The following is a 13451-nucleotide window of genomic DNA, read 5'->3' as shown; positions in this document are numbered from 1 at the left end:
GGCAAGGGGGCGGGACGAAGCCCCCCGGCAGCGCAGGGGTTAAACCCGGGGTGGGGCTGCCCCCGCCCCCCCGGACGCCCGGGTCCCCCGTCGGGGCGGGGCTGGGCGGGGCCGGGGGCGGGGCGCTCCCGGGGTCCCGCGCGGCGGAGGATGGCGGTGGGCGTCTGAGGGGGCTGCGGGCACCGGGGGCGCGGGGGCCGGGACCCCCCACCGGCAGCGGCGGAGTCATGGACGACTCGGGCGTGATCCGCCGGCGGCGGCTGCAGGTACCGGGGGGCGGTCAGAACCGGGGGGTGTCGGTGTCGGCCCGGTCCGGGGGCCTGTACCGGGCAGGGGGGTACGGGAGGGGATGCAGTCCCGGTACAGGGCGGGGTCGGCACCGCGGAGGTGATGCAGGCCCGGTACCGGGGCGGGGCGGTACCGGGGGGCTGCAGGGCTGGGGGGGGGGGGCACCGGGACAGCCGGATCTGGGGGGCTTCAGAGGTGGGGGCCCCGGGGGGTGGTGGAGCCTGTGCCCGGCCCCCCAGAGCCGAGGCAGGGCCCGAGTGCCCCCAAGCGCTGCTGCGGGGAAATGGTCTGTCCGGGGGCTCCGGGCCCCCCCACCCTCCGCCCCGTTTTGCAGAAGGAGCTGCCGCTGCCGCGGAAGAGCAGCAGGTGAGACCCCCCGCGCCCCCACCGCCCCCATCGCCCCCATCGCGCCCCCACCGCCCCGGCCCTCCCCGGCCCCGCCCCGGCCCCGCCCTCTGCAGCCGCCGCCGCCGCGTCCCCCCGCCCCGCCGAGGCGCCGCCGCCCCGGAGCCCCGGCCCCCCGGGCTCGCGGACCCCCGATGCCGATCCTGGTGGGCAGCAGCATGTTCCGCCGCACCAAGAGGTAACCGGGGCCTCGGCCTTCCTCCCCCCTCCCCGTCCTCATCCTCCATCCCTTCTCCATCCTCATCCCCATCCTTCCTCCTCAGCCTTCATCCCTCGCCATCCCCATCACCTTCCTCATCCCCCCTCCGTCCTCATCCTCCGCCTTCATCCTTCTCCATCCCCATCGCCGTCCTCATCCCCCCTCCGTCCTCATCCTCAGCCTTCATCCCTTCTCCACCCTCATCCCCATCCTCGTCCTCATCCCTCCTGCATCCTCATCCTTCGTCCTCGTCCTCTTTCATCGTCATCCTCACCCTTCATCTCTTCCATCCTTCTCCCTCTGTCATCCCCATCCTCCGGCCCTCATTCCTCCTTCCTCATCCTCCGCCTTCATCCTCCATCCCCGGTCCCCCCCTGCCCCATAAGTCCCCCCATGGCCACTGTCCCCCCCAAACCTCCCGACCCCCCATTCCTGCACCCCCTCGGGGGGGCTGTGGGTGCCCCCCCCAGGCACCTTTGGGTGTCGTGGATGCGTTCGGGTGCAAGGACACGCATGAGGGGGAGGGGACACGTGTGAGGGGGTCCGGCCCCCCCCACGTCTCCCCCCCCCCAGCTGCCGCACGAGCAACCGGAAGAGCCTGATCCTGACCAGCACCTCCCCACCCTCCCGCGGCCCCACTCGCCGCTGCCCGGCCACATCGGTGAGACCCCCTGGACCCCCAGTGTCCCCTGCCCCCCCAGTGTCCCCAACCCCTCCCAAGGCCCTGAGACCCCCCCCAAGTCCCCAGAAACCCCCAAAGGGGCCCATAGGGAGCCCCAGGGACCCATAGCCCCCCCCCCCAGGACCCATAAGGATCCTCCCAAACCGCTGGGACCCCCAAGGGACCCATTGCCCTCCTCAGGCAAACCTGGGGACCCCCAGGGACCCGCCCACGGGACCCATTGTCCCCCCAGCCCCAATGACCCCCCCAGCCTCCCTCGTACCCGTAGGGACCCCCAAAGCGCCTGGGGCCCCCCCAGTCCCTGGGGTCCCTCCTGGCACCCCCTTTTTCCCCTGGGGGTGGGTTGCATCCGTTTGGCCCTGCCCCCTCCGCTGTGGCGGGGCCTGGCAGGGCGGGGGTGTCGGGGTGGGGCGGTGGTGACGTCACCCCCGTGTCCCCCTCCCTGTGCCCCCCCGCAGGCAGCAGCCCCCTCGACAGTCCCCGCAACTTCTCGCCCAGCAACCCGGCCCACTTCTCCTTCGCCTCCTCCCGCCGGTAAGGGGAGCGGGCGGCCGGGGGGCACCCGGGTTGCCGGGGGGGACCCAGACGTCTGAGGGGGACCCAGGCCTCCGGGTGGCGATGGAGGGGGGCATCCGGGCGCCGGGGTCCTGTCCCAGCTCGGGGGAGGGGCAGGGTGGGGGTCTCCCTGACGCCTGCGTCCCCGGACACCCCCCCAGTGCTGACGGGCGCCGCTGGTCGCTGGCCTCGCTGCCCTCCTCCGGCTATGGCACCAACACCCCCAGCTCCACCGTCTCGGTGAGTCGGGGGCCCCGGACCCCCCATGTCCAGGGGACCCGCTGGGGCACCCTCCCCATGGCGGGGGGTGGCTGACGGGGGGGGCTGGGGGGGGGTGTCACTGGGGTCTGGGTGGGGTTGGCCTTGGGCCTGTGGGGGGGTCCCAGCACGGGTCCAGCCATGCGGTTAGGTGTGGGTGCCACCGATGGGGGCCTGGGAAGGGGTTGGTGGGTGGCCGGGGGTCCCCGTGGGGCGCAGCGGGGTGTCACGGGGGGCCCGTGGGCTGCAGTCAGGGGCCCATGGTGGGCCCATGGGGGTCAGCGGGTCCCCGTGGGTGGCCACAGGTCCTCGTGGGGTGCCATGGGGGGGTCCGTAGGGGGTCTGTGGGGGTCCACGGGGTGTGGTGGGGGTCCGCGGGGTCGGAGGGGTGATGCGGGCGCGCAGTCCTCGTGCTCGTCGCAGGAGCGCCTGCACCAGCTGCCGGCGCAGCCGACGCCGGAGGAGCTGCGCTTCCTCTCCCGCCACTTCGGCAGCTCCGAGAGCCTGGCCGAGGAGGATGGGGGCCCGGGGGGCCCAGCCCCACGCCCCGCTCCCGCAGCCTCAGGTGCAGCTGGGGCACTGGGGGCTGGGGACCCCAAGTGGCTGGGGGGACCAGGGACTTGGGGACCCCATGTGGGAATCAGGGCACCATGGGGCTGGGGGTCACCATGGGGTTGGGGGGACGACCGGGGCTTTGGGGAGAGCATGGGGGGCACCATGGGGCTGGGGACACCGTGCGGTTGGGGGGACACCATAGGGCTGTGGGGGGCAGGGCTTTGGGGACACCGTGGGAGGATCAGGGCACGGTGGGGATGGGGACACCGTGAGTCTGGGGTGACCCAGAGCAAAGGGACACCGTGGGGGGGACCATGGGGCACTGCGGGGTGGGGGACAGCGGGGCGATGGGGACACTGTGGCCGTGGGACATCAGGGGGGTGGAATGGGGACCCCGTGGGGATGCCATGGAGGGATGCTGGCGTCCCGTGGGCACCAGTGGTGGGGATGCTCGGGGGACGCTGTGGGTTCCGCGGGTGCCAGCGGTGCCCCCCCAGCCCTGGGCGCTCGCCCTCGTCCCATGACAACGAGATCGTGATGATGAACCACGTCTACAAGGAGCGGTTCCCCAAGGTGGGGCTGGGGGATGTGGGGGCTGGGGTGTTTGGGGGGGGCTGTGAGGGTTGGAGGGCTATGGAACAGCTCTGGGGCGTCTCGGGCAGCTAATGGGCACTGGGGGAGGATATAGGGTCTTGGGGGGGGTGGGTCCTTTCAGGGTTATGGGGGGGTCCTGGGGGGTTATGAGGTATCTGTGGGGGATCAGGGGGGCTCTGAGGTTCCTGGAGAGGAGGTGTGACAGCTCTGGGGGGTCGGGGGTGGCTACGGGGCACCAGAGGAGGTTGTGGGGTCTTGGGGGGCCCCAGGGGGGCTGTGGGGGTGTCAGGAGCCGTGGTGAGCCCGTCCGCCTCGGTCCCGCAGGCGACGGCGCAGATGGAGGAACGGCTGGAGGAGTTCGTGCGGGGCTGCGGCCCCGGGGGGACGCCGCTGGCCGACGGTGCCCTCAGCTTCATCCAGCACCAGCTGGTCGAGCTGGCGCGTGACTGCCTGGCCAAGGCGCGGCACGGCCTCATCACCGCCGGCTACTTCTACGAGCTGCAGGAGAACATGGAGCGGCTGCTGCAAGATGTGAGCCACGGCGCCCAACGGCGCCCAACGGGACCCAACGGGACCCAACAGGGCTCCAAGGGAACCAAAAGGGCCCAACAGGACCCAACGGTGCCCAACGGCACCCAACATGGACCTATTGGCACCCGACGGGGTCCCAAGGGGCTCAGTGACACCCAACAGGGCCCAACGGGGCCCCAAGGGACCCAACGGGACCCATGGCACCCTCAGCACCCAATGGGGACCCACCAGGGCCATACAAGGCCCAATGGGAACCCTCAGCACCTAAGGGCATCCAATGGCACCCAACAGGACCCCCCAGGGACCCAGTGCGACCCCGCTGGACCCAACAACACCCAAGGGGATGCCCCGGGGCCCGTGGGACACCCCCAGGCCCCCATGTGACTCCCCAGCATCTCCTGAGCCCCAGGTTCCCTGGGACCCCCTGACCCCCCCCATGTCCCCCCCAGGCCTATGAGCGCTCGGAGTCGGAGGAGGTGGCCTTCATCACCCAGCTGGTGAAGAAACTCCTCATCATCATCTCCCGCCCCGCCCGGCTGCTCGAGTGCCTGGTGAGTCCCCCGGGACCCCCATCCCCCGGGGCCCCAGGCGTCCGGGCCCTCTGACAGCCCCCCCGGCACCCCCCTGTCCCGTCCCGTCCCATTTTGCACCATCCCAACCGTCCAATCAGACGAAGCCCTTCCGGTCACCCTGACAACGGCCTGGCCAATCCCTGCGCACAGCCAAGGGGGAGGCAGGGCTGTTGTTGCCATGGTGACAGCCGTGTTGCCGGGGCAGCGCCATGGCGACGCAGCATCCTGGGTACCACCGAGACAAAGGCGGGGTGGGGGGGGGGGAGCACACGCGTGTGCGTTGGCACAGGCACAGCGACACACGCGCACACACGTGTTTGGCCTCAAACGTGCACGTGCACACGTGTCCTGGTGCACACACGCATGCGCTCACACGCTTGCACACGCTCTCACACGCGTGCAGACCCACGTGCACCAGCAGACGCGTGCACCAGCACGTGCCCCCGCTGCCTGCTGGTGCATCGCACTGCACTGGTGCATGTCCCCGTGTGCACGCGTGTGACGATGCGTGTCCCCCTGCGCACACGCGTGCCGGGGCGTGTCGGCGCAGGAGTTCGACCCGGCTGAGTTCTACCAGCTGCTGGCGGCAGCAGAGGGCCAGGCCCGCGAGGGGCTGCTGAAGGCCGACATCCCCCGCTACATCATCGGGCAGCTGGGGCTGGCGCGGGACCCCTTCCCCGGTACACACGTGTGCGAGCGGCCACGGGGCAGGCGCGGGGTTTGCACGCGCCTGTGGGGGCATATGCGCACGCGTGGGAGCGTGCAAGGGGCGCATGCGCGTGTGTGGGAGCGTGCACGCACGGGGTCTTGCGCGGGAGGGTGCGTGCATGGGGCGCGCATGGGATCTGCACGCCGGTGGGGGTGGGCAGGGCTGCACACGCGTGTGGGAGCGTGCGTGGGGGGTGCCTGCGTGGATGGTGCAGAGCTTGCACGCTGGGGGCGCGCAGGGGTGTGGGAGCGTGCACGGGGGGGGGAGGGTGTTGTACCCTGGGGGTGCGTACGTGTGACACCCCGTGTCCCCGCACACATGTGACACCCCGTGTCCCTGCAGATGTGGTGCATCTGGAGGAGCCCGACAGCGGCGGGAGCAACACGCCGGAGCCCGAGGAGGGGGTTGAGGTGGGTGCCAGGGCAGGGCCCTTGTGTGTCCCTCCCTGTGTCCCCCTGTGTCACCCCATGTCCCCGTGTCCCCCCAGGGCCGCAGCGCTGTCCCCAGGGCCAAGAAGCCGCCAGGCGAAGGCGACTTTGAGACCATCAAACTCATCAGCAACGGCGCCTACGGGTGAGCGGCCCCGGACGCCGGGGTCCCTGGGGGGGTCCCGGCGTCCGGGGTCCCTGCCTCGGCGTGACGCGCGGCTGTCCGGCAGGGCGGTGTACCTGGTGCGGCACACGGCCACGCGCCAGCGCTTTGCCATGAAGAAGATCAACAAGCAGAACCTGCTGCTGCGCAACCAGGTGGAGCAGGCATTCGTGGAGCGCGACATCCTCACCTTCGCCGAGAACCCCTTCGTCGTCAGCATGTTCTGCTCCTTCCAGACCCGCCGCCACCTCTGCATGGTCATGGAGTACGTCGAAGGTGGGCGCGGGGCCAACGGGCGTCGTGATACGGGGCTGAGCATCACGATACAGGGCTGGGCATCGTGATACTGGGCTGGGTGTTACGATATGGGTCTGGGCATCGTGATACGAGTCTGGGTGCCACAATACAGGGCTGGGCATCATGATAGAGAGCTGGACATGGCGATACTGGACTTGGCATCGCAGTATGGCACTGGGCATCGGGATAGAGGGCTGGCTGTTGTGATATGGGGCTGGGCATCATCATAGAGGGCTGGCTGTTGTGATACGGGCTGGGTGTCATGATAAGGTGCTGGGTGGTACAATGAGGGGCTGGAGATCACAATACAGAGTTGTGTGTCATGACAGGGGGCCAGGCATCACAATATGGAGCCAGGCATTGTGCTAGGGGGCCGGGCGGTGCAACGTGGGGTGGTTTGTGTCACAACAGGGTGGTTTATGTCACGATAGGGTGTTTTTATGTCCCAATGCAGTGCTTTACACCTGGGTGGGTTCTTTGTGTCCCTCTGGGACGTGCTGGGTGGCGGTGGGTGATGCCGTGATGCGCACTGCTGTCCCCCCCGCTGTCCCCCCACGTCCCCCCATGTCCCCCCGTCCCAGGCGGGGACTGTGCAACGCTGCTGAAGCACATCGGGGCGCTGCCGCTGGAGCTGGCCCGGCTCTACTTCGCCGAGACCGTCCTGGCCCTCGAGTACCTGCACAACTACGGCATCGTCCACCGCGACCTCAAGCCCGACAAGTACGCCGGGACGCCGGGGTCCCCCAGGGTGGGGTGGGGGGGGGGGGGCAGTCCGGGGGAGGGCCGGGGGTGCCGGGCGCCTGGGTCCCCACCGGGCGCCTGGGTCCCCGCAGCCTGCTGATCACCTCGCTGGGCCACGTGAAGCTGACGGACTTCGGGCTCTCCAAGATGGGGCTGATGAGCCTCACCACCAACCTCTACGAGGGCCACATGGAGAAGGACGCCCGCGAGTTCCGCGACAAGCAGGTGGGCGGGGCCGGGCGGGGCCGTTGGGGCGGGACGGTTGGGGCGTGGTGGGGCGTGGCTGGCGCTGACCCCGCCCACAGGTGTGCGGCACCCCCGAGTACATCGCGCCCGAGGTGATCCTGCGGCAGGGCTACGGGAAGCCGGTGGACTGGTGGGCGATGGGCATCGTCCTCTACGAGTTCCTGGTGGGCTGCGTCCCCTTCTTCGGGGACACCCCTGAGGAGCTCTTCGGGCAGGTCATCTCGGGTATGGGGACAGGGACACGGAGGGGGACACGGGGGACAGGGCAGGTCATCTCGGGTATGGGGGGACATGGGGACACGGGGCAGGTCATCTTGGGTATGGGGGGACAGGGGGACATGGGGCAGGTCATCTTGGGGACAGGGGAGGACATGGGGACACAGGGATGGGGAAGGTCATCTCTAGTACAGGGATGAGGACGTGGGAGGGACACAGGGGGACACGGGGACACAGAGCAGGTCATCTCAGGTGTGGGGACATGGCGGGACACAGGGACACAGGGGGATGGAGTAGGTCATCTCGGGTACATGGGATTGGGGACACAGGGACAGGGCAGGTCATCCCTGGTACAGGGACGGGCACGGGGACACAGGGACATGATGGGGCTGGCAGCCGTCACCCACGTGTCCCCCTTGTCCTCCCGCCATGTCAGATGAGATCCTGTGGCCGGAGGGGGACGAGGCGCTGCCCCCCGATGCCCAGCACCTCATTTCCTGCCTCCTGCAGCCCGACCCCCTGCGGCGCCTCGGGGCCGGTGAGACCTCCACCCCCCGACCCCCCCCGACCCCCCCGGAGTTCCTGCCCCCACTGACCCTGTCCCCGTCCCCGCAGGGGGGGCGCAGGAGGTGAAGGCTCATGGCTTCTTCGCGGCGCTCGACTGGACGGGGCTGCTGCGGCAGAAAGCCGAATTTGTGCCGCACCTGGAGTCGGAGGAGGACACCAGCTACTTCGACAGTGAGGGACCCCCCCGACACCCCCGGGAACACCTCAGAACCCCTCTGGGACCCCAGCCCCGGGACCTCGTGGGACCACCCCACGACCCTTCCCAGGGGACACCCCCTTCTCACCCCACGCATCCCCCAGGACTTCCAACGAGGGACGACCTCCCAGAGGACCTCCTAGCTCCCCCCCCCCCCCCCCATGGGACCCCCAGGAATCCCCCATGGGCCCTCCCAGAGACACCCCCCGGGCCCCCTCTATGGGTCCCTCGCCCCCGGGCCCCCCTGGGGTCACCCTATGGGACGCCCACCCCGTGTCCCCCTCACCCCCACCACTCCCCAGCACGCTCGGACCGGTATCCCCACGTCACCTCCTACGAGGACGAGGACACGACGGAGGACGAGCCTGTGGAGATCCGGCAGTTCTCGTCCTGCTCCCCCCGCTTCAGCAAGGTGGGGGCACGGGGGACGGGGGGGGGACAGCGGGGTGGGGACACGGGCGTGCACCTCGCGTGGCCCCGGGCAGTGCAGGCGCCTGGTGCAGCCCCCGTGCAAGCCCCGTGCAAGCCCCGTGCAAAACCCCATGCAAAGCCCCGTGCAACCCCCGTGCGACCCCGTGCAACCCCGTGCAAGCCCCGTGCAACCCCGTGCAACCCCGTGCAACCCCGTGCGACCCCGTGCGACCCCCGTGCGACCCCCGTGCGACCCCCGCGCAAAGCCCAGGGCGGGCGGGTTCAGGCGCTGCCGCTGCAGGTCTACAGCAGCCTGGAGCAGCTCTCGCAGCAGCCGGAGCCGAAGGCGGCCAAGGGGCGTCCGCGGGACGAGGGGAGACGCGACGGCTTCGCCCGTGACCGCGGCTGGCGCACGGCCTCGCCCGAGCTGTGAGCGCCCACGCCGGGGGCCCCGGGGACGCGGGGTCCCTTGGGGGGGGGGGATACGACAGCAGGGTCCCCGGGGGGGGGTGTCACGGCTGGGTCCCGGGGGGAGGGGGGGAGAGGGCAAAGCCTGGGTCCCCCGGGGTCTGCCCGGATTCCCGGGTGCCCCGGAGGGGTGGGGGTGGGGGCGTGGTGGTCAGACCCCCCACACGCCGGGGTCCCCGCAGGAAGCGGCCGCCGGCAGCCGAGGGGGCCCCCCACGAGGGTGAGGGCAGCCCCCCTCCGGGCGCCCGTCGCCGCTTCTCGGCGCTGCTGGAGCCGGGGCGCCCCGGGGGCCCCCCCCGGGAGCGGCCGCCCCCCGCAACGGCCCCCCCCCCCGCGATGGACCCACAGACGGACCCAGCGAGGAGCCAGGTCGGTCCCGGGTCCCCGGGGCGGGGGGGGAGGGGCTGGGTCCCGGACGCCGGGGTCCCCGGTGTGTGGGGGGGTCCCAGACACCTGGGTCCTCACCAGCGGGTCCCCTCCAGGGGAGCGAGCACCGCGGGCCGGGGACCTCCCCCCCGGGCCGAGCTGGGGCTGCGGGGGCCGGGGCACCGAGGGGTGGCCCCGGAGGGGGGGGGCGACAAGCGCAGCCCCCGCGGCCCCGGGAAGGTCACCAAGTCGGCGTCGGCCACCGCCCTCTCTGTCATCATCCCCAGCGGTGGGTGTCACCCCCGGGACCCCAAACCCCCCCGGGACCCCGACCCCCGACCCCTCCCCTCGGGACCCCCACCCCCCTTGGTGGGCAGCCTGGACAACCTGGGTCTCCATGGGTGGTGTGGGTCCCCCGGGTGCCTGGGACCCCAAGGGTGGTGGGGGTCCCCTGGACACCTGGGTCCCGAGGGTGGGGAGTCCCTGGTCACTCGGGTCCCCCTGGGGGGTGGGGGGTGGGTGGGGGTGCCCGTGGATGCCTGGATCCCCGTGGGGTGTGGGGGGCTGGGGGCTCCCCTGGACGCCTGGGTCCCTGTGGGTGGCGGGACCCCGGTCCCATGGGTGGGGGGCAGCGGGTGCCCCGGACGCCTGGGTCCGTGGGCACGGTGCCAGCGGGGGGGCGCAGGGGAGGCGCCCGGCTCCTCGCCCCTGGGCAGCCCCATGTCCCCGCGGTCGCTGTCCTCGGACCCGTCCTCGCGGGACTCGTCCCCGGGGCGGGAGCTGGCCCCGGCGGTGGCCGCCCCCCGCTCCCCCATCGCCATCCCCCGCCCCGGCAAGAAGTTCGGCTTCACCCTGCGCGCCATCCGCGTCTACCTGGGGGACAGCGATGTCTACAGCGTCCACCACGTCGTCTGGGTCAGCGGGACGGGGGGACATTGGGGGACGCAGAGGGACGTGGGGGGGACATGAGCAGTGCCCACCACATCGTGTGGGTCAGCAAGGGACAGGGGGACAGAAGGGAGGACGGTGGGATGGGGACATGGGGGGACATGGGGGGGACAGGGGGATGTGGGGACAGGGACGTGCACAGAGTGCACCATGTTGTCAGGGCCGGTGGGGGTGGAGGGACATGGGGGGGTGACATCGTGGGGACAGGGGGTGTCTGCAGCTGGGTTGTCTGCATCGGGGAACACAGGGGGACATGGGGGGGGGGGCTGAGGTGACGCAGCCCCGGTGCGTTGTGGGTAACGGTGCATTGTGGGTGCAGCACGTGGAGGAGGGGGGCCCGGCGCAGGAGGCGGGGCTCTGTGCCGGTGACCTCATCACCCACGTCAACGGGGAGCCCGTCCACGGGCTGGTGCACACCGAGGTCGTCGAGCTCATCCTCAAGGTCAGGGGTCACGAGGGGTCATGGGCTCACGGGCTCGCAGGGTAGAGGGTCATGGGGGTATGGTGGGGGTCGTGGGGGTCTGGGGATCAAAAGGTCATGGGGGTGAGAGGTTGTGGTGGGGTCGTGGGTCATGGCAGGGACATAGGATTGTCAGGAGGTCACAGCGGGGTCATGGGGGGTCATGGGTCAAGGCCGTGTTGTGGGTCCCGGTGGGGTCCTGGTGGGGAGGTGGGTGCTGGCGGGGCGGTGGGCCGGGGCTCCGGGCGTGGTGGGGTGTGGCAGGGCGTGGCAGTGACCCGCTGTGCGTCAGAGCGGGACGAAGGTGCTGGTGACGACGACGCCGCTGGAGAACACGTCCATCCGCCTGGGCCCCGCGCGGCGCCGCAGCGCCCGGGCCAAGATGGCGCGGAGGAACCGCCGGGGTGGTGCCGGGGGCGGCCACGAGAGGTGGGGAGGGGGAGAACGGGGGGGTGGGTGGGAACGGGGGACTGGGCCCAGGGGGCGGGGCCCGGCTCGGGGGCGGGGCCCGGGCTGGGTGGGGTTTGTGGGTGGAGCGGGGCGGGGGGCGGGGCCGGGGGCGGGGCCCGGCCGCCGCAGTGACAGTCCTCCGCTCCGGCAGGCGGCGCAGCGCGCTCTTCCGGCACCTGGCCCGACAGGCGTCGCTGCTGCACACGAGCCGCTCGCTTACGTCACTGAGCCGCTCGCTCTCCTCCTCCGACAGCCTGCCCGCCTCCCCCCCCCACGCGCGCGCGCGGGACCCCGCCCTCCCGCCGCGCGCCGCCGAGACGGGTACGCGCCGCCATGGCAACGGGGCGGGGCGGGGCGGGTAGGGGGAGGGACCGGGGAACAGGGCGGGACGAGGCTACGGGAGCCGCGAGGTGCCGCGGAGGGTGAGACGGGGCTACGGTGGCCGTGAGGGACCGGGTGTGTGTGTGTGGGGGGGGGGGGGGGGGAGGAACGGGGCTACGGCGGCCGCGAGGGGCCCGCCCGGGCGGGCGCTCCGCAGCGCCGGGTTTCCCCGAGCCCGGCCGCGGCGGGAGGCCCCGGGCGGCCCCGGTGCCGCGGCCGGCTCTGGCCCGCCGCCGGCGCAGGGGCCTCCCCGCCCAGCAGCTCGCCGGGCTCCAGCGCGCCGCCCTCGCCGGCGCCGGCCGGGCCCCACCTGCGGCCCAGCTCGCTGCAGGGCCTGTCCCCGAAGCTGCAGCGGCAGTACCGCGCGGCGCGCTGCAAGTCGGCCGGCAGCATCCCGCTCTCGCCGCTGGCCCACACGCCCTCGCCGCCCGCCGCCTCGCCCCCCGCCTTCCCCGCCAAGCTGCACCCCAAGGCCGCCGAGTCGCCCCGCCTGGCCCGCCGGGGCCCCCCCGAGAAGGCGGCGGCGGCCGCGCCCCGCAAGCACGGCCTGGAGGCCGCCCGCAAGGACTTCCCGGCCGAGCCGCCGCTGCAGAGCCTGGCCGAGTGGGACGGGGAGAGCCCGGCCGAGGGGCCGCCGCCCCCCGCCGCCCCCGCCCGCCGCCTCGGCCGCCAGGAGCTGCCGCTCCTGCTGGGGGGCCCCCCCGGCGCCGAGGCTGCCGCCCCGGGGGGCGAGGAGCCCGAGCGGGGGGCGCGGGGCCCCCCCAAGGCGCTCAGCCCGGTGCAGGAGCACGAGCAGGCCCGCCGGGGGGGCGCCCCGGGGGGGCCCCCGGTGCCCATCGTGGTGGTGGGGCCCGGCGCGGCCCCCGGCGACAGGGACGGGGCGCCGGGGCCCCCCTGGAGCGCCGGCCCTGCCCCCGGGCGCTGAGCCACCGGCCGCCCCCTCCCGCGGCTGTAAATAGGGGGGGACCCCCAGGCATGCGGGGCCCCCGCCCGCCTCGGCCGGGGCAGCGGCTCGCAGCCCCCGGCACCTCCCCGCGTACACGAAGGGTTAATGCTGTGACACCCCCACCCCCCAGCGTGATGTCATCGGCCCGGCAGCCCCCTGCCCCCTCCCCGGGTGTCGCTCCCCCCCCTCCCCCCCCATCTCCTGTCTGCCCCTGGTTCCTGCCCCGCTGTTGTCACAGCAGTGATGTCACAGGCGGGGTGGGAGGGGTGAGGGCACAGCTCTGATGTCACTTGGGAGGGGGATGGGTGATATCACAGTGGCAGTGGCCATTGGAGAGTGAGAGTGATGTCACAGCTACAGTGGCGGCGTGGAATTGACAATGTCACAGTTGCCGTGTCACTGATGGCGTAGGAGCGGTGATGTCACAGTTATGATGTAACAGAGGTGCCGCTGTCACAGCTCTGGTGTAACCGAAGGTGTAGGAATGATGATGTCACAGCTACAGTGTAATTGAAGGTGTGGGAATGGTGATGTCACAGCTACGACGTCACCATCAGAGTGCGAATGGTGATGTCACAGCTGTGGTGAGAGTGGGGTGGGGGCCACGACGGGTGCTGGGCGGCGACGTCACCGCTGTGAGGTCACCAAGCGGGGCTGACGCGTCCCAGGTACGTGGTGATGTCACACGACAGCAGCTGACATCACCGCAAGGGCCGGCCGAGCAGGTGCCATCACCGACCCCCCGTGACATCATCACCCCCCCGTTCTCGCTATGCAAACGCCCCCCCCGGCACAGGGGGGGCCGGGGGGGCCCCGGGG

The 13451-nt window shown here is 72.2% G+C and overlaps 1 protein-coding gene across 1 annotated transcript; it reads left to right on the top strand.

Moving 5' to 3' along the window:
• The first annotated feature begins 227 nt into the window (after positions 1–227).
• MAST1 (microtubule associated serine/threonine kinase 1) lies at positions 228–12754 on the top strand. Its single transcript, XM_072848307.1, is given in 29 exon segments — positions 228–266; positions 623–654; positions 1466–1512; positions 1515–1553; positions 2033–2108; positions 2291–2369; positions 2793–2927; positions 2930–2952; positions 3440–3515; positions 3861–4067; positions 4517–4618; positions 5190–5319; positions 5691–5758; positions 5836–5921; positions 6007–6215; positions 6818–6956; positions 7070–7202; positions 7283–7448; positions 7876–7977; positions 8055–8177; positions 8505–8614; positions 8915–9042; positions 9264–9450; positions 9550–9736; positions 10133–10362; positions 10715–10837; positions 11148–11284; positions 11457–11586; positions 11844–12754. Coding segments are annotated over 29 exon segments (4011 nt in total). The 3' UTR covers positions 12612–12754.
• Positions 12755–13451: the final 697 nt, after the last annotated feature.

The sequence above is a fragment of the Ciconia boyciana genome, chromosome 31, assembly GCF_034638445.1.
Source record: "Ciconia boyciana chromosome 31, ASM3463844v1, whole genome shotgun sequence".
In the NCBI taxonomy this organism is placed as follows: domain Eukaryota; kingdom Metazoa; phylum Chordata; class Aves; order Ciconiiformes; family Ciconiidae; genus Ciconia; species Ciconia boyciana.
The sequence above is the reverse complement of the archived record's forward strand: the minus strand, read 5'-3'. Positions and strand labels throughout refer to the sequence as shown.